The following is a 21,318-nucleotide window of genomic DNA, read 5'->3' as shown; positions in this document are numbered from 1 at the left end:
TGAGGGTCAACTACAACCTGTGGCTTATGCCTCCATGTCGCTCTCAAGCAGAACGGGGATATGGGATGGTCGAGAAGGAAGCGTTTGCATGTGTCTATGGCGTAAAAAAAATGCATCAGTAACTCTTTGGTATGAAGTTTGAATTAGAGACAGACCACAAGCCATTAACATTCCTGTTGTCAGACAGCAAGGCTGTCAATGCCAACGCATCAGCTCGCATACAGCGATGGGCTCTCACGCTGGCTGCTTATGACTACTCCATCCGGCACCAGCCCGGCACTGAAAATTGCGCTGATGCACTCAGCAGGTTTCCACTGGCCACCACTGAGGGGGCAGCGGAGCAAAGCGCCGAGATGGTCATGGCTGTCGATGCCTTTGACAGCGCAGGCTCCCCCATCACAGCCCACGATCAAAATCTGGACAAACAGAGATCCCCTCCTATCCCTGATTAAGAAATGTGTCCTGACTGGCGATTGGGCGCCCGCACACGGCGCATGCCCTGAGGAGGTCAGACCGTTCCACAGACGGATGGATGAGCTCTCCATCCAAGCCGACTGCCTACCATGGGGCAGCCGGGTAGTTATGCCCCAGAAGGACAGGGAGGCATTCATCAGGGAACTCCACAGTGAGCACCCAGGCACTGTGCTGATGAAGGCCATTGCCCAGTTACACGTTGGGTGGCCTGGAATTTATTCAGACCTGGAACACTGTGTTCGCAGGTGCACGACATGTACCCAGCTGGGTAATGACCTCAGGGAGGCCCCGCTCAGCACGTGGACCTGGCCCACCAGGCCATGGTCACGCATTCATATTGACTACGCGGGTCCGTTCATGGGTAAGATGTTCCTTATTGTGATAGATATGTACTCGAAATGGATCGAGTGCATCATTCTGAATTCATGCACATCATCCACCACAGTGGAAAGCCTACATGCGATCTTTGCAACCCATGGCTTGCAGGACATCCTGGTTCGTGATAATGGCCCATGTTTCACAAGCTACGAATTCCGAGAGTTTATGTCGGGCAATGGCATCAACCACGTGGCCAGGTGGAACGTGCGGTCCAAATCATTAAGCAAGGTATGCTCAGGATTCAAGGACCCTCCCTACAATGCCACCTATCACGTCTCCTGCTGGCCTATCGATCCCGACCGCACTTGCTCACGGGGGTCCCACCCGTAGAGCTACTAATGAAACGGACACTCAAAATTCGGTTGTCCCTCATTCACCCAGTCCTGACCGACATAGTTGAGGGCAAGTGCAAGTCACAAAACGAGTACCATGACCGTAATTCGAGGCAGAGATGTATAGAAATAAATGATCCTGCATTCGTCCTCAATCATGCCATGGGGCCCAAATTGCTTGAGGGCACTGTAATTGATAAAGAGGGGAATAGGGTCACCGTGGTAAAACTCAACAATGATCAGATATGCCATAAGCATCTGGACCAAGTAAAAAAAAGGTTCAGCATCGACACGGAGGAACCTGAAGAAGACCATGAGATGGAGCTCACAACACCGCCAGTGAACGAGCAACAAGAGCAATCAGAAGAATACACAGTCCCTGCGGTGAGCCCGGACAGGCTGGAATCACCACAGGTGACAGACACTCACGTCAGTGTCCAACAACCAGACCCCCAACTGTGGCACTCCACGAGGGAGCATAGACCACCGAAAGACTGAACCTCTGATCCCAATAAGACTGTGGGGGGGAGGTGATGTCATGTATGTAACCAGAATGTAACACCACTGCATTACTGTATACACTCAACCTAGATGCACACCTTGACCACAAGGGATGAACTTGTGGGAGACACTCCTTACCTGATCACACAGGTATAAAAAGGGAGGTCCCATGCAGGGTCAGCGTCTTTGGAGTCCTGTGAATAAAGAGTTAAGGTCACAGAGTGACCTTGTCCACAGAATGTGCCTCGTGTGGTTTCATACTGTAGAGTAAGGACTTTACACAGTCCACTCCCATCTGCCCCCTCGCCCCTCCCTCAATTGGGACTAATTATCATATATAAACACAGAAAATGCTGGGAATCTCAATGGGTCAGGCAGCATCTGTGGAGAGAAAAACAGAGTTAACGTTTCAGGTCAATAAACTTTCGTCAGAACTCAGTTCTGAAACGTTAACTCTGTTTTTCTTTCCACAGATGCTGCCTGACCCACTGACATGTCCAGCATTTTCTGTTTTTAGTTCAGGTTCCAGCATCCACAGTATTTTGCTGTGGTATTGGGACAAATTATCACCCCAGCTCAGCAGTGGCATGAAACTGACTTTGTGGAATTTTACTTGCCAAACAAGTTTTTAATTTCCTCCAATGTTCAGTATTGGGAAACACAGCACAGTTCTCCTTTAGCTGATAAAATCTCGATCCACAGAGTATTTACAGACTGGTTACCAAAACAACGAGACTAGCTCAGAAATGTGTTATTGCAGGTGAAGTGCAACTGTGCATGAAATCATAGTAGTTACAAATAATTGCACCTATCCCCTTACACAGTGATAATGTTTGCATTTAAATTGGCTTTTGATCTTAAGTAGGTTTTATTAAAAGGACCTAAAGACCCCAGAAAGGAATGTGCCTCCTTTAAATTTATTGTTGGATATTTGTCCAACTCCCATTAAGTTGCGAATGATTAGTCTGTTAATCATACTGCTATATTTCAGTTTCCTGCTATGTGACCATAAACTGGAGTTTCATTTTCAAGAGTCTGTGAAATTTGTCTGTCTGTGACTAATCATTTGGTGCCTTCGTGTTGTGTCAGCCATGGATCATCTGGTAGCACCCTTGCTTCTAAGTCTGAGGTTTTGGGTTCATGTCCCTCTCCAGAGACTTGAGCACAAAATCTTTGCTGACACTCTAGTGCAGTACTGAGGGAGTGCGGTACTGTCTGAGGTACTATCTTTCAGATGAGATGTTAAACCATCTGCCCTCTCAAGTGGGTGTAAAACATCCCACTGCATTATTTTGAATTCAAGAGCAGTGGCATCTTCCCAGGTGCCCTTGCCAGCAATTATCCCTCATCATTATAAGCAGATTATCTAGTAAAATAAGTGTCTAAATGGGATAGAGGAGCAGAGGGATCACCATTTACATACCATTTGGATTCAGGTATCAAAAGTACAATTTCAAAATTTGCTGATGACACCAAATTGGGGGTGTAGTTAATTCAGAGGAGGACTGCAACAAAATAGATGTGGACATTAATAAACTTGCAGAATGGGCGTGTAATTGCCAAATGAACTTCAATATAGTTAAGTGTGTGGTTGTACATTTTGATAGGAAGAATAAGGAGGCCACATAATATGTGGAAAATAAGAAACTAAATAGGCTGGAGGAAAGTGGGAGTGGGGGTGGGTGTGTTAGGGGGTACAGACACACAAATCACGAAAAATAGTGATGCAGGTTAATAAGGCCATAAAAAAGCAAACAAAGCATTTCGGTTCATTTCTAGAGGGATAGAATTGAAGTTATATAGAAACTTGTATAAACTTGTATAGAACCCGAGTTAGACCAAACTTGGAGTACTGTGAACAGTTCTGGGGCCCAAAATTCAGTACCACTGGAAAGCTGGTGCTCCCCCCACTTTTTTGGGGCCATTAGCGTCGACATTTTTCGTGGCTGGGCCACCCCATATTCAGCCCCAAAAGTGAACAAATGGGTTCCAGCGCTAATGAACCCTCCCAAAGTGGATTTTTCAGTGGTGTGGCTGTCTTAATTTAAGCGTTATCACCACCGGAACCTCTGATTAAGGATGCCTATGCACTGCTCGATGATGAGCATCATTGTATGCATGCTCTGGCGCTGTCCTGGGGTTCTGCAGTGGAGTGAGCAGCCAAGTGGACAGGGGATATCCCTTATCCCCAAGCAGCCAATTCAAATCCTGATTTGGGCTGGACACTGGTCTGGCACAGAATGAATGAATCATGGCTGCTGCCTCCCTGTACAGTGCTGACGCCTTCTCTGTGTGCCACCCTGCTTCTGACCAGGTGTACCAGGTGTCGCCCTCCCAACACTCCTCCCATCCTCAGGGTGAACCCTGCCAAGCAGGTCCCTGCAGCCCACAGGACTCCACTAAAGAGTCAGACCTGAAAGTTGTACAAAAGTATGTACAAACCTCTGAGCAGCACTCAGCAAGTTTAATGGAGCCAAAACAATGAATAAAACTATATGAAAAGCTAAATATTGCAGATGATGGAATCTGACATTAAACACTAATAATTAATAAAACTACATTAAAAGCTAAATACTGCAGATTATGGAATCTGACATAAAAACGCTAATAATTAATAAAATTGTATGAAAAGCTAAATACTGCGGATGATGGGATATGAAATAAAAACACTCAAATTAAAACAACTATTTCCCTACCAAAGGGCCCAGATCGCGGCAAAACACCAGCGGTGTCACGTTTGAGCACCAACTTGAATACCTGGCAGGGGCACTGCCTGAAGAAGTCCTACCATTTAGTAGGTAAAAATCGCTGCCCTGGCCTCTTTTCAGCAACCCGCACGCTGCTGATCTCAAAGCTGGAAACCTACCTTTACAGTGGCTTCATTCCGCTGTTTCTGGTGAACGTGTGCACTGCTCAAATCCCCCCCACCCCGAGCTGAATGTGGCTTGGGGAGGGTAAATCACCCGACCGTGGCAGCCAGGTCACCTAACCCCGCGGTAGCCATCCCTTCAGGGACGCCGAATTTTGGCCTGGTCTCCATATTATAAAAAGGGCATAGAGGCACTGGAGAAGGTGCAAAAACGATTTACTAGGATGATACCAAAATTGATAAGCTATACCTATCAGAAAATAGTTAACAGACTAGGACTTTTTTCTCTAGAAAAAGAGAAGGCTGAGGGGTGACCTAATAGAGGTCTTTAAGATTATGAATGGGTTTGATAAGGTCGACATAGAGAAAATGTTTCATCTTGTGGGGAGACTAGAACTAGGTACCATAAATAAAAGATAACCACTAATAAATCAGTAGGGAATTAAGGAGAAAATTCTTTGCCTAGAGAGTGGTTAGAATGTGGAACTCTCTACCATAAGGTAGACGATGAGGCGACTAGTATAGTTGAATTTAAGCTGAAGCTAGATAAACACTTGAAGGAGAAAGGAATAGGAGGATATGTTGATCGAGTTAGATGAAAGAGGATGGAAGGAGGCTCGTATGGAGCATAAACAGCGGCATGAACCTTTTGGATCCAATTGGCCTGTTTCTGTGCTGTAAATATTATGTAATTATCTCCTTGCTGTTTGTGGGACCTTGCTGTGTGCAAAATGGTTGCCATGTTTCCTACATTACAACTTCAAAAGTACTTCATTGGCTGTGGGACATCATGAGGTAATGAAAGGCGCCGAATAAATGCAAGTCTTTCTTTTTAGTGTCTTTAACATAGAAATCATCCCAAGAAGACAGGAACAACACTGAGCTATGGCGGCAGAGCTCGAAGAGGCGGCCAAAGGTTTGGTTGAGAAGATAAGTTTTTAAAGGTGAAGTGTTGGAAAGAAAGAAAGAACTTGTATTCCTATTGTGCCTTTCACCTCAAGATGCCCCAAAGCACTTTACAGCCAATGTAGTCACTTGTAATGTAGGGAATGCAGCAACGGATGTGTTTAGGGAGAAAGGCTGGAGGGGGCTGAAGACTCCTCTATCAATGGTGTATCAAAGGGCGGGGTGGGAGGGGGAGGTGGATGGCAAACACATACAAAGCTAGAGTTGGAAGACCAAAAGGGGCAGGAGGGAATGTAAGGCTGGAGAAGACTGCAAAGATAATGTGGGGCAAGGTGTGGAGGGGGTTAGAGATGAGGGCAAAGGTTTTAAATCCAATGTGTTGCATCGTTCATAGGCAAAAATGCAGTGTATGAACTGTGGAGGAACTGAGAAGGAATAGCATACACTATATAGTGAGCTCTGGCCCCCTGACATTACAATGAGTGCGCAAATTAGAATGTTGATATGGATTTCAACCACAAAGCAAACCAGTTTTGTTTCTGCTTTGAATATTCTGACAACCCACAATATTCCCGATCTAAATATGAAACAAGCTTACCACAATTAGAGAAGTGAAAATCAGTTTTGTATATCTGTCTCCCAGTATTACGATATACAGTGATTGTGCCTTTCTAGTACAGCAAGTTTATATGATATGGCTATTGCCCTGTATGGTATTTGCCATCCAGGGATGACACTCATGTTTCATTTCACACTGTACATCAGTTTTTTGTGGGGGGATTTTATTTCCATGTAAGTTGGCATGTGGACCGTGTAAAGGGGCAGTGATATTGTGCATTAGCTTTAACAGAGCATCATCACATCTTTAGCCCATGCGCCCATATTTGCTGCTGAGAGTAAGGGAGTGAAATTGGATAAAGCCTAAAAATGTGCACGGGGAGCACAAAGCATGATGCGCCTGCGCTCGTTCAAAGTGGTGCAGGCAGCACACTAAATTAATGCTGCCCACTCATTATAATGATTGGAGCACTGATCTCAACGCTAAACATAAAGCTGTTTGCCTTAGCGCTGACCAGAGGGGCCAATATCGGGTGCAGTCTACTGTCTAATAAAATTTGGCCTAGGCTCTCTGCACTGCATAAAGGGGAGGTGCTTTGTTGCAGAAACACTTCATTATCACTCTGGATAAAGCGATGACCCAACAGGGAAGCGAGAGGGCAAGGCCGCTTTCTGTTGCTGCACTGGAGGCCTTAGTCTGGGGGTTCACAGACGACATGAGGCCCTCTACCCACAGGGGGACTGGAGGCCTTCCAGGAAGCATGCCAGAAGGCTGTGGGAGGAAATAGCTCAAGCTGACAGTGCTAAAAATGTTGTCCCCAGGTCCTATCCAATGCTGCAAGAAGTTTAATGACTACACGTTTGTGGTCAAGGTGAGTGAATGCATCTTCAAATGCTATATCCCACCAACTGCACCACTATTCTCACACACTGCTCAATACACCACATCCCCATTACTCACCTACTAACAATCTCTAGCAATCACCATTCATACCTCACAATCATAGCTTCACCTCACCCTCACATACTTACCATTGCTGCAAGATTCACACCTACATTTCCAAACTTTCACATACTTCCAGCTATTCAACCATGGCAGGCACATCACCCAAACACATCGCACCACACTCACTGACAAAATATCCTTTTCTCTTGCAGGAAAAGGCGAAGGGGAAGCCCAAATTTACAACCTCATGGAGCTGGAGGACACAATGATGGAGATAATTGGAGGAGCCATCACTGAGGCTGTAGCGAGCGGCAAGGTTGAAAACATTGCTGCTGATGATGGTATGCTCATACCCAACTCTTCTCCTCACATCCCACTTACCCCTCATCCCACAATCTCTTCTCACTTACAAACTGCTGATGTAAACATGCACACCTTTCTTTCCCCCACTCCCCTCACCACAACCCAACCATTGGGCCTTTTTTCTTTCAGACACCCAAGAAGTCCCAGCAGCCCAGCCTGTCCCCAACATTATGGAGGAGGATAGTAAAGGAGAGAAAGAGGCACCATCACAAAAAGTAAGTCAGCTGCAAGTTGTTGCTGATCCTTTAAGTAGCGCTGGTGGGGGTTGTTCCTGCTGCTGAATGCATGTTCAGCTGGTTGTGTTTTGAAGAGGACATTGAATGGAGCGACGGCTTCAAAAATGGCAGGTCATGTGTCAAATCAATGTTGCGCACTGATTGACGTCATACTCTGCCTCATTACCATTTCTCCAGCACGCACAGGCAATGGCCACGCTGCCGACCTGCCTAAAGTGGTGGTCACCGCGGGACTCGCAGGAAGTGGGCAGAAGTGAGGCAGCCACGCAGGACCTCCAGAATGATGAACATCTATCATATCACCTCTCAACATTCTCTTTTCCAGCCCAATTTACATAATCTGCAAGGAAGATGTAGCTTGATGGGGAGGCAATTTTAGACTTGTCTCAATTTCTGGAGCCAGACCTCCAGCTATATCAGGACGCCAAGCTCAGCTGAAGGGAAGTGACTGTTGGGTGTTTCCAGGCAACAACTAAAGAAATCACTCACATCAGCCAGTAACACTGCTACATCACTGAGATTACAGATGGTTTCTTCTGCTGTGCAGCATCACACATCAAAGTTCAACAACAACTTGCATTTATAGAGCGCCTTTAACACTGTAAAATGACCCAAGGCACTTCACCAGAGCATTGCCAGGCAAAACCAGATTTTCTTTTGCATATTTGCTGAACCTGACCAGCCTTGAAATAGATGATTCTCTGGACTTTAACCTTATGATTTAAGGAAAGAAAAGAAAAATGTTGCATCCCTATAGTCCTTTTCACATCCTCAGGACATCCCAAAAACTTCACAATCAATTAATTACTTTTGAAGTATAGTCACCATTGTTTTATAGGTGAATATGGCAACTAATTTATATACAGCAAGGTGATATTGATTGAGTGATAATTATCCTACTCTGCCTAAAATAGTGGCATGTGATCATTTACATCCATCTGAACAGACCTCAGTTTAACATCTCATCGGAAAGATGGTACCTCTGACAGTGCAGCACTCCCTCAGCACTGCATCAAAGTGTCAGCCTAGATTATGTGCTCAAGTCCTCGGAGTGGGTCTTGAACCTACGACCTACTGACTTAGAGGTCAGAGTGCCACCACTGAGTTAAGCTAACATCTCGAGTGAAAAGTCTCTTCTCAATCTCCATGAGTAGTGAAAGAGTCAATATTTAAACTGACAGATAAAAGCTTTTTTGTAGATAATGGGCCATAATTTGTGACCCTATGGGTGCGTACAAGGTGTGCACACCGCCGTAGGGGCTGCGCAGGTTCTGGGTTTGGGCATGCGCTAAAACCCGAAACTTGCGACCTGTCAAGAATTCTCTTGACAGATGATATGAATCCCTGGAAAAAGGGTATTCACTGGCGGAGAGTTGGGTTATTTGCCCAACTTCTGCCCAGCGAATACCCATGAAATTTTTACGTCTGATAAAAGCATGCGGAAGGCTTGCTTTTACCAGTGTAACGCCTCAGTTAACGCCAGACGTTCCCAGCGTGCAGCAGCTGGTATTAGCAGCGTATTTAAATGGAGGGATGAGGATACCACATCGCAGGTCACATTGACTGCAATGGTTGAGTACAGCAGGCTGCATGCAACTCCAACTCGCAAACGGCACTTTTATCTGCCATGACAGTGCCTTTACTTCAGTGAGAGAATTTAATGGGGGCATTACTAGTTCGACAGCGTATCATGCTCCATGCTATTGCCAGGTGGCATCAAGCTAGAGGAAAGGCTCTTGGCCATGTTGGCCCACAGATGAGGAGAGGCCGAAGATGTTTGTGGAGGAGGGCTTACCTCCCCACGGGTTTACAGGCACCAACGCTCTTACCTCCAGCTCTCTGAGGAGCAGTGTGTGAGAAAGCTGCGCCTCCGAAAGGAAGTGCTGACAGAGATATGCCATCACCTGCAGGCAAACCAATGCCTGCACTGCTCTGGAGGCAACCTTCAATACTCCCCTCAACAGGTATCCCAATTCATTGTGGTGTGCTGTATGTTGCACAACCTGGCCATCATGAGGGGCCAGGCATTGCCAGTGGGGTTACATGCCCATCTCAGGAGGAGGCGGATGACGAAGACAAGCCTGGTGAGGCCCCCATTGGATAGCCACCCCATCCACGAGGGAGGCAGCGTGGAGATGCTGCCAGACCAAGAATCGCATGTTACCAGCTCATAATGGACGAGCTCTCCTAAATGGAGGAAACTGAGGGATGGAACTATTACTGGAATTGCTATGTGCCTCCATAAAGGCACATCTCCAGTAAATGTTGGACAATGATACACAAGACACCAATGGCAAAGGATGAATCTTAAATTTCACTGCAACAAAGTAACAAAAAACTCCCCCCATCAAAATAAACCCAGACAATATACAACGTTATGTCGCAGGGCACTGAACAACAATGCAGTTCCTTAAATCAACAAAACTTTTTTAATGCCACGATTTTCGGCTGGGGTGCAAAAACTTCCTTATGTAATGCCTGATTTTGCACCCCTGATCATGGAACCTCAATTTTTGCCCAATTTTGCAGACGAGGGTGCAAACTTTCCACCATTACCGCCCCAAAATCTCAAAAGCTGAAAACCCAGTCCCAAGAGTTTTAAAAAACAGAAAAATAGAATTTTATCAATCATTTATACATTAAAAACCTTGTCCATTAAGCTAAGTTTATTTGTAGCCACATTAAAACAGATACAGTTATTTTTCAAAAAATTACAATTTTGTTATTAATATTTAATTAAATGCCATTTTAATTCATTTTAAATGTCATTTTTTAAAAATGTATTTGATGTTTAGAGGTATTTTTTATGTGATCCCCATTCATACTTATGGGAGTTCCATACATGGGGATTCCCTTCTTTGATTGGTTGAGCAAGCCTACGTGATCCCAGGGGCGCTTGTGAACCACATGTACCCCTGGGATATGTGGGCCTTGACGCAGGCCTACGCATAGAGGCTCAGTGTCCGAACCTCTCGGACTTTCAGGTAAGTTTGTGCGTTTTTTGCTGGTCGGAGGCATCCGCCCACACCAAGCCTCCAACTGCAAATGCAACCCCACTGACACCGTGCCACATAAGGAGATATTGTAGAGCACTTAGTGTGCAGGTTTATTCCAACTATGCCATGGAGTTCCTAATCTGTATTGTCCCACGAGAAGGCCCAGCAACTCCTTATTGTAAGAGAAGTTTTAAAATTTTCATCCTTGTTTTCAAATCCCTCCATGGCCGCTCCCCTCCCTATCTTTGTAACCCCCTCTAGCCTTACAACTCTTTGAGATCTTTGCACTCCCCCAATTCTGGCCTCTTGTGTATCCCCAATTTTATTCACTCCACCATTGGCGGCCGTTCTTTCAGCTGCCTAGACCCTAAGCTCTGTAATTCTCTCCCTAAACCTCTCCGACTGTCTACCTCTCTCTCCTCATTTAAGATATTCCTTAAAACCTGCTTCTTTCACCAAGCTTTCGGTCATCTGTCTTAATATCTCTTTATATGGCTCGGTGTTTCACACCTATCATATTAGTTTTAATTTGAACTTTAAGCAGTTCAAGTTCATGGGCAGTGAAATGGTATCTATCTAAAGCAGTACACAATAGACTTGTTCCCTCTCCCCAATTATACTAAGGTGCTGGAGTTAAAATGGAACTACTTAAATCTGTGCTATAAAACAATCTGCAGTGCCATTACAAGATAAAAGTACTTTTATCATAATATTTTTGTCCTGATGTGGCCTTAACAAGTTTTGACAGTACTTAAGTTTCTCCCTACTCCACAAGTAGTTTTCATTCTTTAATTTTCAGCTCAAAATATGAAGATGACAGGTATAATGTATTTGCTTAAGAATTCATAGCAGCATATTACAATCCACAAGATTTAAAACAAAATACTTCAGTATTTTCTGACGCACACCACTTACTTCACACTACAGAACAATATGTAAAAGAAAAATGAAAACCACGTTCATAGTCCATTTGTTAGAGAAACACGGTTATCACCTACCTTATCCCTTGTGCTTTTTTTCCATAGGACCCCAGCATAATACAAAGGCAAAGAGGTAATCTTTTCACGTCTTTGAAAGACTAACCTCAGGTTTGTTCTAGAGGCAGCCATTTCTGTTGATCAACTAGCCAGGTCACTGTTATGTATTAACAAAGAAGTGAAGCAATCGAGATCCACAGACACAGTGCCACCATGCTGCTATCTGTTATATCACAGATCTGTGTTAAACCTGCATTGAGAAACCGAAAGAAAAGTAGGTTTACGACAGTCAATAGAAAGCTCTGCCTCCTTCTCATACACTTACTGTAAATTGGAATGCAGCAGGAATGAGGAAATTGTTCAATGAGGAAGGTAGATTATCAAATTTATGTGCCAAAAAAAAGAGAGAGCATGCTTATACCAGGCAACAATGATTAGCAATCTGGGGAGAAATACCTTTGTCACTACATCATTTTAATAGCCAAAGCACTGTGAAATATGTCCCGTCCCAGAAGCGAAATTCAGCTGAGAAAGTCTTTTGGCCACCGGCCAGTGCCGCCAATAACTTTTTCTGTCGATGCACTGAGTTTGAAATGGCGGGAGGGTGCACAGCCGTGGCCACCATTTTATTTTTTTGTGTCGGCCGACTGTCAGGTCCGCCTGACAAATATGCCCCCGGGCCGCCCCTGGCACTCCCTCTTGAGCAGTGGCCCTCCCCTTTAACTGAAGGAGAGAGACATTTTAACGTGCCAGTGCGATGAAGTCACCAGCCCGACGCTGATGACTAACAACGGCGGAGATTCGGTCCCACCACGCTTATGACCGACTGCCGCCCCGTTCAAAATAAACCGACAAAGTGCTCAGTTTCTCAAGATAGGCCCCCGCATCTATCGTGGTGGTCAAAACACATCAAAAACAGTAGGTGCACACTCGTTTCCGGCAGAGGTGAATTTCAGCCCCCTAATGTTCGGGAAATCAGACAAAAATTGCCATCAAGCCAGAGAAGCAGTCATATGCATCTTAAAGGGTGAGAGAGAGGTAGAGAGGTTTAGGGAAGAAATCTCCAACATTTTAGTGGTGTCCCCCTTTAATGGAGAGGGTGTACCTCTAGATCTCCAATGTGAGAATAAAGAAGGGGGGGGAAATGCAACCAGTTGGAAGGCTGGAAATAGAGCAGCAACACAAGAAAGGGAGGGAGGAGAAGTCTGCCAAACTGTAGCCCACACAACCATTTGCAATTCAGACATATGTCAACAAGATTACATCAATAGGTTAACACCCATTGTCCACATTTTCTCATATATCATACTGGTCTTTTATTCCCTATTAACTTGAGCTGAGTCCTGACAGAAAATATCGATATTAAAATAACACATGCTATGCTGGGCACCTGGCTTTATATTCTTACAACTAGTAAATAGTGAAAAATATAACCCACAGGAGGTACGTATATGCGGCTAGATTATCGAGGGATTTGCGACCGGGGTTTTCGCCACGTTTTGACCCTCTGCGGCGAAAACTGCTCTGCCCAGTCAGGATATTCATAAGAACATAAGAAGTAGGTTTTAAGGAACATCTTAAATGAGGAGAGAGAAGCAGACAGTCGGAGAGGTTTAGGGAGGGAATTACAGAGCTTAGGGTCTAGGCAGCTGAAGGCATGGCCGCCAATGGTGGAACGAATAAAATTGGGGATACACAAGAGGCCAGAATTGGGGGAGCGCAAAGATCTCAAAGGGTTGTAAGGCTAGAGGGGGTTACAGAGATAGGGAGGGGCGAGGCCATGGAGAGATTTGAAAACAAGGATGAACATTTTAAAACTTCTCTTACAATAAGGAGTTGCTGGGCCTTCTCGTGGGACAACACAGATTAGGAACTCCATGGCATGGTTGGAATAAACCTACACACTAAGTGCTCTACAATATCTCCTTATGTGGCACGGTGTCAGTGGGGCTGAATTTGCAGTTGGAGGCTTCCCGTGGGCGGATGCCTCCGACCAGCAAAAAATCTACAAACTTACCTGAAAGTCCCAGAGGTTCAGGCACCGAGCATCTATGCGTAGGCCTGGGTCAAGGCCCACGTATCCCAGGGATGCATGTGGTTCACAAGCGCCCCTGGGATCACGTAGTCTTGCTCAATCAATCAAAGAAGGGAATCCCCAATCATGCTTACGGGGATTCCGTATGTATGGAACTCCCATAAGTATGAATGGGGATCACATAAAAAATACCTCTAAACATCAAATGCATAAAAAAAACATGACATATTTAAAATGAATTAAAATGGCATTTAATTAAATATTAAAAACAAAAATATAATTTTTTGAAAAATAAATTTACATGTTTTAACGGGGCTACAAATAAACTTAGCATAATGGAAAAGGTTTTTAATGTATAAATGATTGATAAAATTCTATTTTTCTGTTTTTTAAAACTCTTGGGGCTGGATTTTCAGCTTTTGAGATTTTGGGGTGGTAATGGTGGAAAGTTTGCACCCTCGTCTGCAAAATTGGGCAAAAATTGAGGTTCCATGATCAGGGGTGCAAAATCAGGCATTACATAAGGAAGTTTTTGCACCCCAGCCGAAAATCGTGGCATTAAAAAAGTTTTGTTGATTTAAGGAACTGCATTGTTGTTCAGTGCCCTGCGACATAACGTTGTATGTTGTCTGGGTTTATTTTGATGGGGGGAGTTTTTGTTACTTTTTTGCAGTGAAATTTAAGATTCATCCTTTGCCATTGGTGTCTTGTGTATCATTGTCCAACATTTACTGGAGATGTGCCAAACTGCATGACCTCACACTTTCCAACATTATACTCCATCTGCCAAATTTTTGCCCACTCACTTAGCCTGTCTATGTCCTTTCGCAGATTTTTTGTGTCCTTCTCACACATTGCTTTCCTCCATCTTTGTATTGTCATAGGCAGTCCCTTGAAACGAGGATGACTTGCTTCCATGCGAAAAAGGGATGAGTTCACATGTGTTTCAAAAAAGGACCTAATATTCCAGATCCCGAACCACATCTTGAAGGGTGGAAGATGCCTGTGGGTGGATTTTTTTAATGTGTGGTGGCCGTTGCACACCAGCCACCACTCGTGCTTGACAGAGCTAGGTCTTGTTCCAGTGGCAAGGATTAACCAAGATGACTGGAAACCAGCTCTGCTGCACGGACCTAGAGTGCACACATAACGCAGTGTGTGCTGGCCCGTGCTGTGCCTGGGCCCTTGCCTCTTCTGGGCCCCGAACTCACGCCTCTCCTGGGCTCTGATCACATCCCTCTATGAACTCTTGCCGCTCCTTCACCCCGACCTCGCCGCTCCTGCTGTACCTGCCCGCACTGCAATCAGCGACCTGGATTTGGGAGACATCAAATCCAGTCGTCCGCTTCGCAGCCGTCACCCTCCTGCAGCAGCACACGCTGCTGCCTGCGGTAGCATGCCGCCGCACGCTGCTCCCGCTAATGACCCGGCCTGCTGATGGTCTTGCAGGCCGGGACAGTGCCGATTTCCAGGTCCCAGCCTGCAAGACCATCAGCAAGCCGGGTCATTAGAGGGAGCAGCGTGTTCTATATAAGCTTTAAGTGGTTATCATTGTAATGCAGATTATGTCCTTCTGTTTTTTAATCTTTAACTAGTGGTGTATGTGTAACATTTCACCTAAGTAAAGTCAACTTTTTATACTGTAAAGTATCTTCAATTCATTTATACAATTGTAGCAACCCAGGAGTTCAGTGACATTTAAATGTAAACTGCCCATGGCAAAAAAGTAGTGCTCAGAGGAGTTTGTAACCCTCCCTGTTGTAATATGCAGACTATGGATGTACTCTCTGTGTAGTCACTGTGTGGTTGCATAAGATGGAGACTTGTTTACTGATGTACCGTCAATAAGGTTTACACTAAGGTATATACATGCTGGCACCACTAGAGGGTGCAACTGGTGGAAACTGGGGGGTTTCCTGCCCTGGTGGCAGGGCCCAGTATAAAAGGCTGCATACCATGCGTGTGCCTCACTCTGGAGTGAGGAATAAAGGAACAAGGTCACTGCAGTTTGAGTATAACACATTGCCTCGTGGAGTCATTCAAAAGTACATTACGGACATAATAACTGGCGACGAGAATATGGACTTTCACGCGATTATGGCTACCTTAGGTACACTAAAAGACTTCGCAGAGGGTGATGATTGGGATGCTTTCATGGAAAGGCTCAAACTATATTTCGTGGCAAATGACCTGGCAGGGGAGACGGACGCATCGGCAGAGAAGCACAAGGCTATACTGCTGACCAGTTGTGGGACCGAGGTCTACCGCCTCGTCAGGGACTTGCTGGCACCCAGGAAGGCCAAGGATAAGATATACAATGAGCTGACTGAACTAATTCATGACCAACTGAAACCAAAAGAGAGCATCCTCACGGCCAGGCACAGATTCTACACACACCGCAGACATGAGGGCCAGAAGATTGAAAAATATGCTGCCGACCTCAGGAGACTTGCAGCACCGTGTGATTTCGGCACGCACCTCAACGAAGCATTCCGAGACATCTTCGTTATAGGTATTGGCCACGAGGGCCTCCTTCACAAGCTATTATCTGCCGACACCACAGTCAACCTGCAGAAGGCCATCAGCATCAGTCAGGCGTTCATGACCTTGACCTGCAGCAACAAGCAAATTATTTATCCTTTGGACTCAAACCCAGCAAGTACTGTACACAGAATGGTGCCTTTCACAGGCAAGACTGTAGAACGTGGCTCTGCTCAGGGCAGAGAGCACAGACCTCAGGGTTCCAGAACTGCGAGTCTGCCGAGGGATGCTAATTGAGTAGCACCATGCTGACGTTGTGGAGGAAACCATAGGGCTCACCAGTGTCGGTTTGCAGAGTACGTATGCAAAGCCTGTAACACGAAGGGCCACCTCCAGCGTATGTGTAAAAGAAATACGACTCACCATCTAGCAGAGGAGTCGGTAGATGACTTTGAATCCAGCGGGGAGTGTGATGATTTGGCCAGAGAGGCAGCTCAGTCCCAAGAAGAAGTGTATGGAGTGTATATCTGCACCACCAATTGTCCTCCAATGAAGATGGAAGTCGAGATAAACGGCGTTCCAGTCTTCATGGAAGTGGACACAGGAGCGAGCCAGTCAGTGATGAGCCAAGATGCCTTTCAGAGGCTATGGAATGCAAAACGACCCGAGCTGGTTCCAGTACAGGAAAAGTTGCGCACCTACACCAAGGAGCTGATCCCAGTCCTTGATAGTGCGGATGTAAGTGTAATCCATAATGGCGCGGTGCACAAGTTACCTCTGTGGATTGTTGCAGGTGATGGTCCAACGTTACTCGGAAGAAGGTGGATGGGGAAGATCCAGCGGAAATGGGAAGACCTCTTCACTCCAGCAATCGATGTCCCCCATGCTCAGAGGCAGAGCAAAACCTCACCTTCGCTTGGGCCAGGCACCAGAGAACAGACCATCTATCACGACTGCGTGGCAATGATCCGACCGGAACGACCTAAAAGTACATTCCCGGCCCCAGTGGCAGGACTGCTAGGGAGGAAGATCTAATTCACAGGCACTCTTCCAGCTTTTGTGGCAGAATCGCGGGAGAGAAGGATCAAGGCAGTCAACCTCGGGGACAGGGCAAGATGGCATCCCTGCTGCAGCGAGGTGCAGCTTGGCTGAAAAAAAAGATGGCCACGGCAATATCACGAGGTGCAATGCTCAGGGACCAACACGTGGTGTCTAACAAAGGATTTGATTGGGGTAAAGCCAGCAGGGTTCTCTTAAAGGAGACCTGCAAACAACTGAACTTAAAGAGGCATTGTATGCATGGCAATCAACGTAACGAACCGATTAAGATTGTTGTTGCGAATTGTCGGTACTATTCCTAATGTAAAGAACAAAATGTTGTTGCGAGATGTCGGGAATAGAATGAGCCCAAAAGTAGCAAGTGAGTGACCTTAGAAGGGTGAAGGCACTGATGCTGATACCCTGCCCCAGGTCTATCCCACGCTGCAGGCCCGATGGCACTATTCGCCATGGACCCGGAAATGAATACGCACAGTCAGCCGTCGTTGTCCACCACCTGGGTGGTGACGGCGCAGCCCCCAGACCCAGTCGCTAACTCGGCCATGTCCGGGAGCAAAAGGTCAGAATGAATGAGTTCTCCAAACGGGACCTGGAATATCCAGGTTTCCAACACCGTTAGAGAGCAGGCAGAAGACTCTGCAGCCTTCAAAGGAGGACAAGGAGGCCACACACATCTGTGGCTCTGCCCACCATGAGGCAACGGCAAAGGCCCTGAGTCCTGGCTAGGTGAACGAACCAAGCCCACCCCGCTAGCAGAGGGTGCAGCGCCACCATCAGACGACTAGGACACGTCTGGTTGCTCTGGAACTAGCGTCCTCGCATATCTGTACTGCTACCTCAGCATTGACCATGACTGAACCATGAATGCAATCTACCCAATCCTGGCGCACGACCGTAAAACGTAACGAATGTAAGTCGCTGAACCAAGGTGTCACAATACAAACTGCAAACATTTTTCTTCTTCCTTTCTACTTGCACTGTGTCTGATCCTGTATGTTAATGTAACGAGCTAGCTGCATTACCTCGCTGTGGGAGGATGGGGTAGGGGGAGGAAATGAACGTATGTAACCATGGACACACACATAGATCACACCTAGAACCGACTGGAACCTCCACTGCATCATCGAACCATCCAAACTGGTAACCACTACCCAACGTTGTGGCAAAAGGGCTTGGGGGTTAACAAGGAGCGAGCCAAGCCAAAGCACAGCCAAGGTGCAAGGTCTATTGGCACTTAAGTCTGGGGAGAGCTAAGCCAGAGCACATAGTGCAAAGGTAATTGGCACAAAGGAATTGGGGGAGAGTGATTTTGTATATGCAGACTATGGATGTATTCTCTGTGTAGTCACTGTGCGGTTGCATAAGATGGAGACTTGTTTACCTGGTGTACCATCAATAAGGTTTACACTGTGTATATACATGCTGGCACCACTAGAGGGTGCAACTGGTGGAGACCGGGGGTTTCCTGCCCTGGTGGCAGGGCCCAGTATAAAAGGCTGCACACCATGCTTGTGCCTCACTCTGGAGTTTGAAATAAAGGACCAAGGTCACTACAGTTTGAGTACAACACATTGCCTCGTGGAGTCATTCATAAGTAAATTACGGACATAATACTCCCAGTATAAAGAAAATTTAGAGGGTACATTGCTTTGCAGCCTCTTTGCCTACTCCTCACAACTTACTTTCCCACCCAGCTTTGTATCATCAGCAAATTTGGATACATTACACTCGGTCCGCTTATCTAAGACATTGATATAGATTGTAAATAGCTGAGACCCCAGCACTGATCCTTGCGGTACCCCACTAGTTACAGGCTGTCAACTCGGAAATTACCCATTTAATCCTACTCTCTGTTTTCTGTCCGTTTTCAATCCATGCTAATATATTACCCCCAACACCATGAGCCATAGTTTTGTGTACTAACCTCTTGTGTGGCACCTCATTGAATGCTTTTTGAAAATCTAAATACACCCCATCCACTGATTCCACTTTATCTACCCTGCTAGTTACAACCTTAAAAAACTTGAACAGATTTGTCAAACACAATTTCCCTTTAATAATGCGTGCTGACTTTGATCAATCATATTATGATTTTCTAAGTGCCCTGTTACCACATCCCTAATAATAACATTTTGCCTACTACTGATGTCAGGCTAATTGGTTTATAGTTCCCTGTTTTCTCTCTCCCTCCTTTTTTGAATAGCAGAATTACTTTGCTACTTTCTAGTCCGCGGAATCCATTTTAAAATCTAGGTAATTCTGGAAGATCAAAACCAATGCATCCACTGGGCCTGAAATTCAGTACCGCTGGAAAGCTGGTGCTGCCCCCACCTTTTTGGGGCCAATAGCGGCAATATTTTTTCGTGGTTGGGCCATCCCATATTCAGCTCCAAAAGTGAACAAATGGGTTCCAGTGCTAATGAACCCTCCCAAAGTGGATTTTTCAGCGGTGTGGCTGTCTTAATTTGAATGTTATCACCACCGAGAAATTCAGCATGTAGGTAAGGGTTTCTAATGAACCAGCTGCTACCTGGTGTTTTTAAAGACCAGGGTTTGCAGCAAGGCCCTGAGGGGGGAAGGAGTCTGGAAGGAGGGCTGGTGTAAGAGATGCAAGGAGAGCCAACAGGTTCACTGATATGGAGCTGGAGACACTGATGGACGGTGTGGAGGACAGAAGAAGAATACTGTTTCCTGACGTGGGGAGACCTGGCAGACTGCCAATACATAATGCATGGAGGGAGATTGCAGGGGAGGTGTCAGGCACCTCCATGTATGTGAGGACGCACCCTCTCAGGAGGGTGCTGACCAGTCTGCATCCGACCCTTCCAGGGTGGCGATGGGTCGACGCCTCCTAGCTCTGGGGCGACGGGGATCCCCCTCCTCCGCCTGCACTTCCTCCTCCTCCTACCTCGCCTCCTTCTTCTCCTCCTCCTTCTCCTCCTCCTCCTCCTCAGGTGGTACTACTGGCTCGACCTCCAGCGGCTGTCCCCTCATGATGGCCAGGTTATGCAGCATGCAGCTGACCACGATGATTATGGAGACCCGTTGAGGAGAGTACTGCAAGGTGCCACCAGAGCAGTCCAGGCACTGGAACCTCTGTTTCAGAATGCCTATGCACTGCTCGATGATGCACCTGGTGGCACAATGAGCGTCATTGTATGCATGCTCTGACACTATCCTGGGGTTCCACAGTGGAGTGAGCAGCCAAGTGGACAGGGGATATCCCTTATCCCCAAGCAGCCAACAGCAATCCTGATTCGGGCCGGTGAAGGCAGCGAGCACACTGGTCTGTCGCAGTATGAATGAATCATGGCTACTGCCTCCCTTGCCTGCTGCTTCTCTGCACGGTGCTGACGGCGACACCTTCTCCTGCGGCCGCCCTGCTTCTGACCAGGTGTAACTGGTGTCGCCCTCCCAACACTCCTCCCATCCTCAGGGTGAACCCTGACAAGCAGGTCTCTGCAGCCCACAGGCCTCCACTAATGAGTCGGACCTGAAAGTTGTACAAAAGTATGTGCAAACCTCTGAGCAGCACTCAGCAAGTTGAATGGTGCCAAAATAATTCATTAAACAATTTAAAAAGTAAAATGCCTCAGATGATGTAATCTGACATAAAAACTCTATTAATAAAACTATATGAAAAGCTAAATACTGCAAATGATGGGATATGACATAAAAACATTAAAATTAATAAAACTATTTCCCTACCAAAGAGCTCCGATTGCGTCAAAACCCCAATGGTGTCCCGTTCGAGCACTGACTCGAATAGCTCGCGGTGGCACTGCCTGAAGAAGTCCTACCTTTTTGGAGGTGAAAATTGCCATCTTGGCCGCTTTTCAGCAACTCGTATTATGCAGACCTCCACGCTGGAAATCTACTTTTGCAGTGGATTCACCCCACCGTTTCTGGTGGAAGTGTGCACCACTCAAACCCCTCCCAAGCTGAATATGGCTCGGGGAGAGAAAATCAGTGGACCGTGGCAACCGATCAATTTTTTCGATCGGCCGCCCAAACCCCGCTGTAGCCATCCCTTCAGGGACGGTGAATTTTGGCCCCACTATCTCTGCATCTTTTTTAAAAACCCTCGGATGTAGGCCATCGGGTCCAGTGGATTTGTTGGTGTTTTGTCCCATTAATTACTCCAGTACTATTTCTTTATTAACACTAATTTCTTTACGTTCCTCATTCTCAGTAGTCCTTGGTTCCC

General features: G+C 46.2%; 1 protein-coding gene across 2 annotated transcripts in view; it reads right to left on the bottom strand.

The window, feature by feature from the left end:
- LOC139241001 (signal-transducing adaptor protein 1-like) overlaps positions 1-11,682 on the bottom strand; it is a 112,460-nt gene extending 100,778 nt beyond the window's left edge. For both annotated transcript variants that reach the window (XM_070869711.1, XM_070869769.1), the window contains exon 1: positions 11,558-11,682. In XM_070869711.1, the coding sequence (XP_070725812.1) occupies positions 11,558-11,668 (111 nt within the window). In that variant the 5' untranslated portion in view covers positions 11,669-11,682. The remainder of the gene's footprint in view (positions 1-11,557) is intronic.
- Between the last annotated feature and the right edge of the window lie 9,636 nt (positions 11,683-21,318).

The sequence above is a fragment of the Pristiophorus japonicus genome, chromosome 1 (genome assembly GCF_044704955.1).
Source record: "Pristiophorus japonicus isolate sPriJap1 chromosome 1, sPriJap1.hap1, whole genome shotgun sequence".
Lineage (NCBI taxonomy): Eukaryota > Metazoa > Chordata > Chondrichthyes > Pristiophoridae > Pristiophorus > Pristiophorus japonicus.
This window is presented reverse-complemented; position numbering and strand designations above follow the sequence as displayed.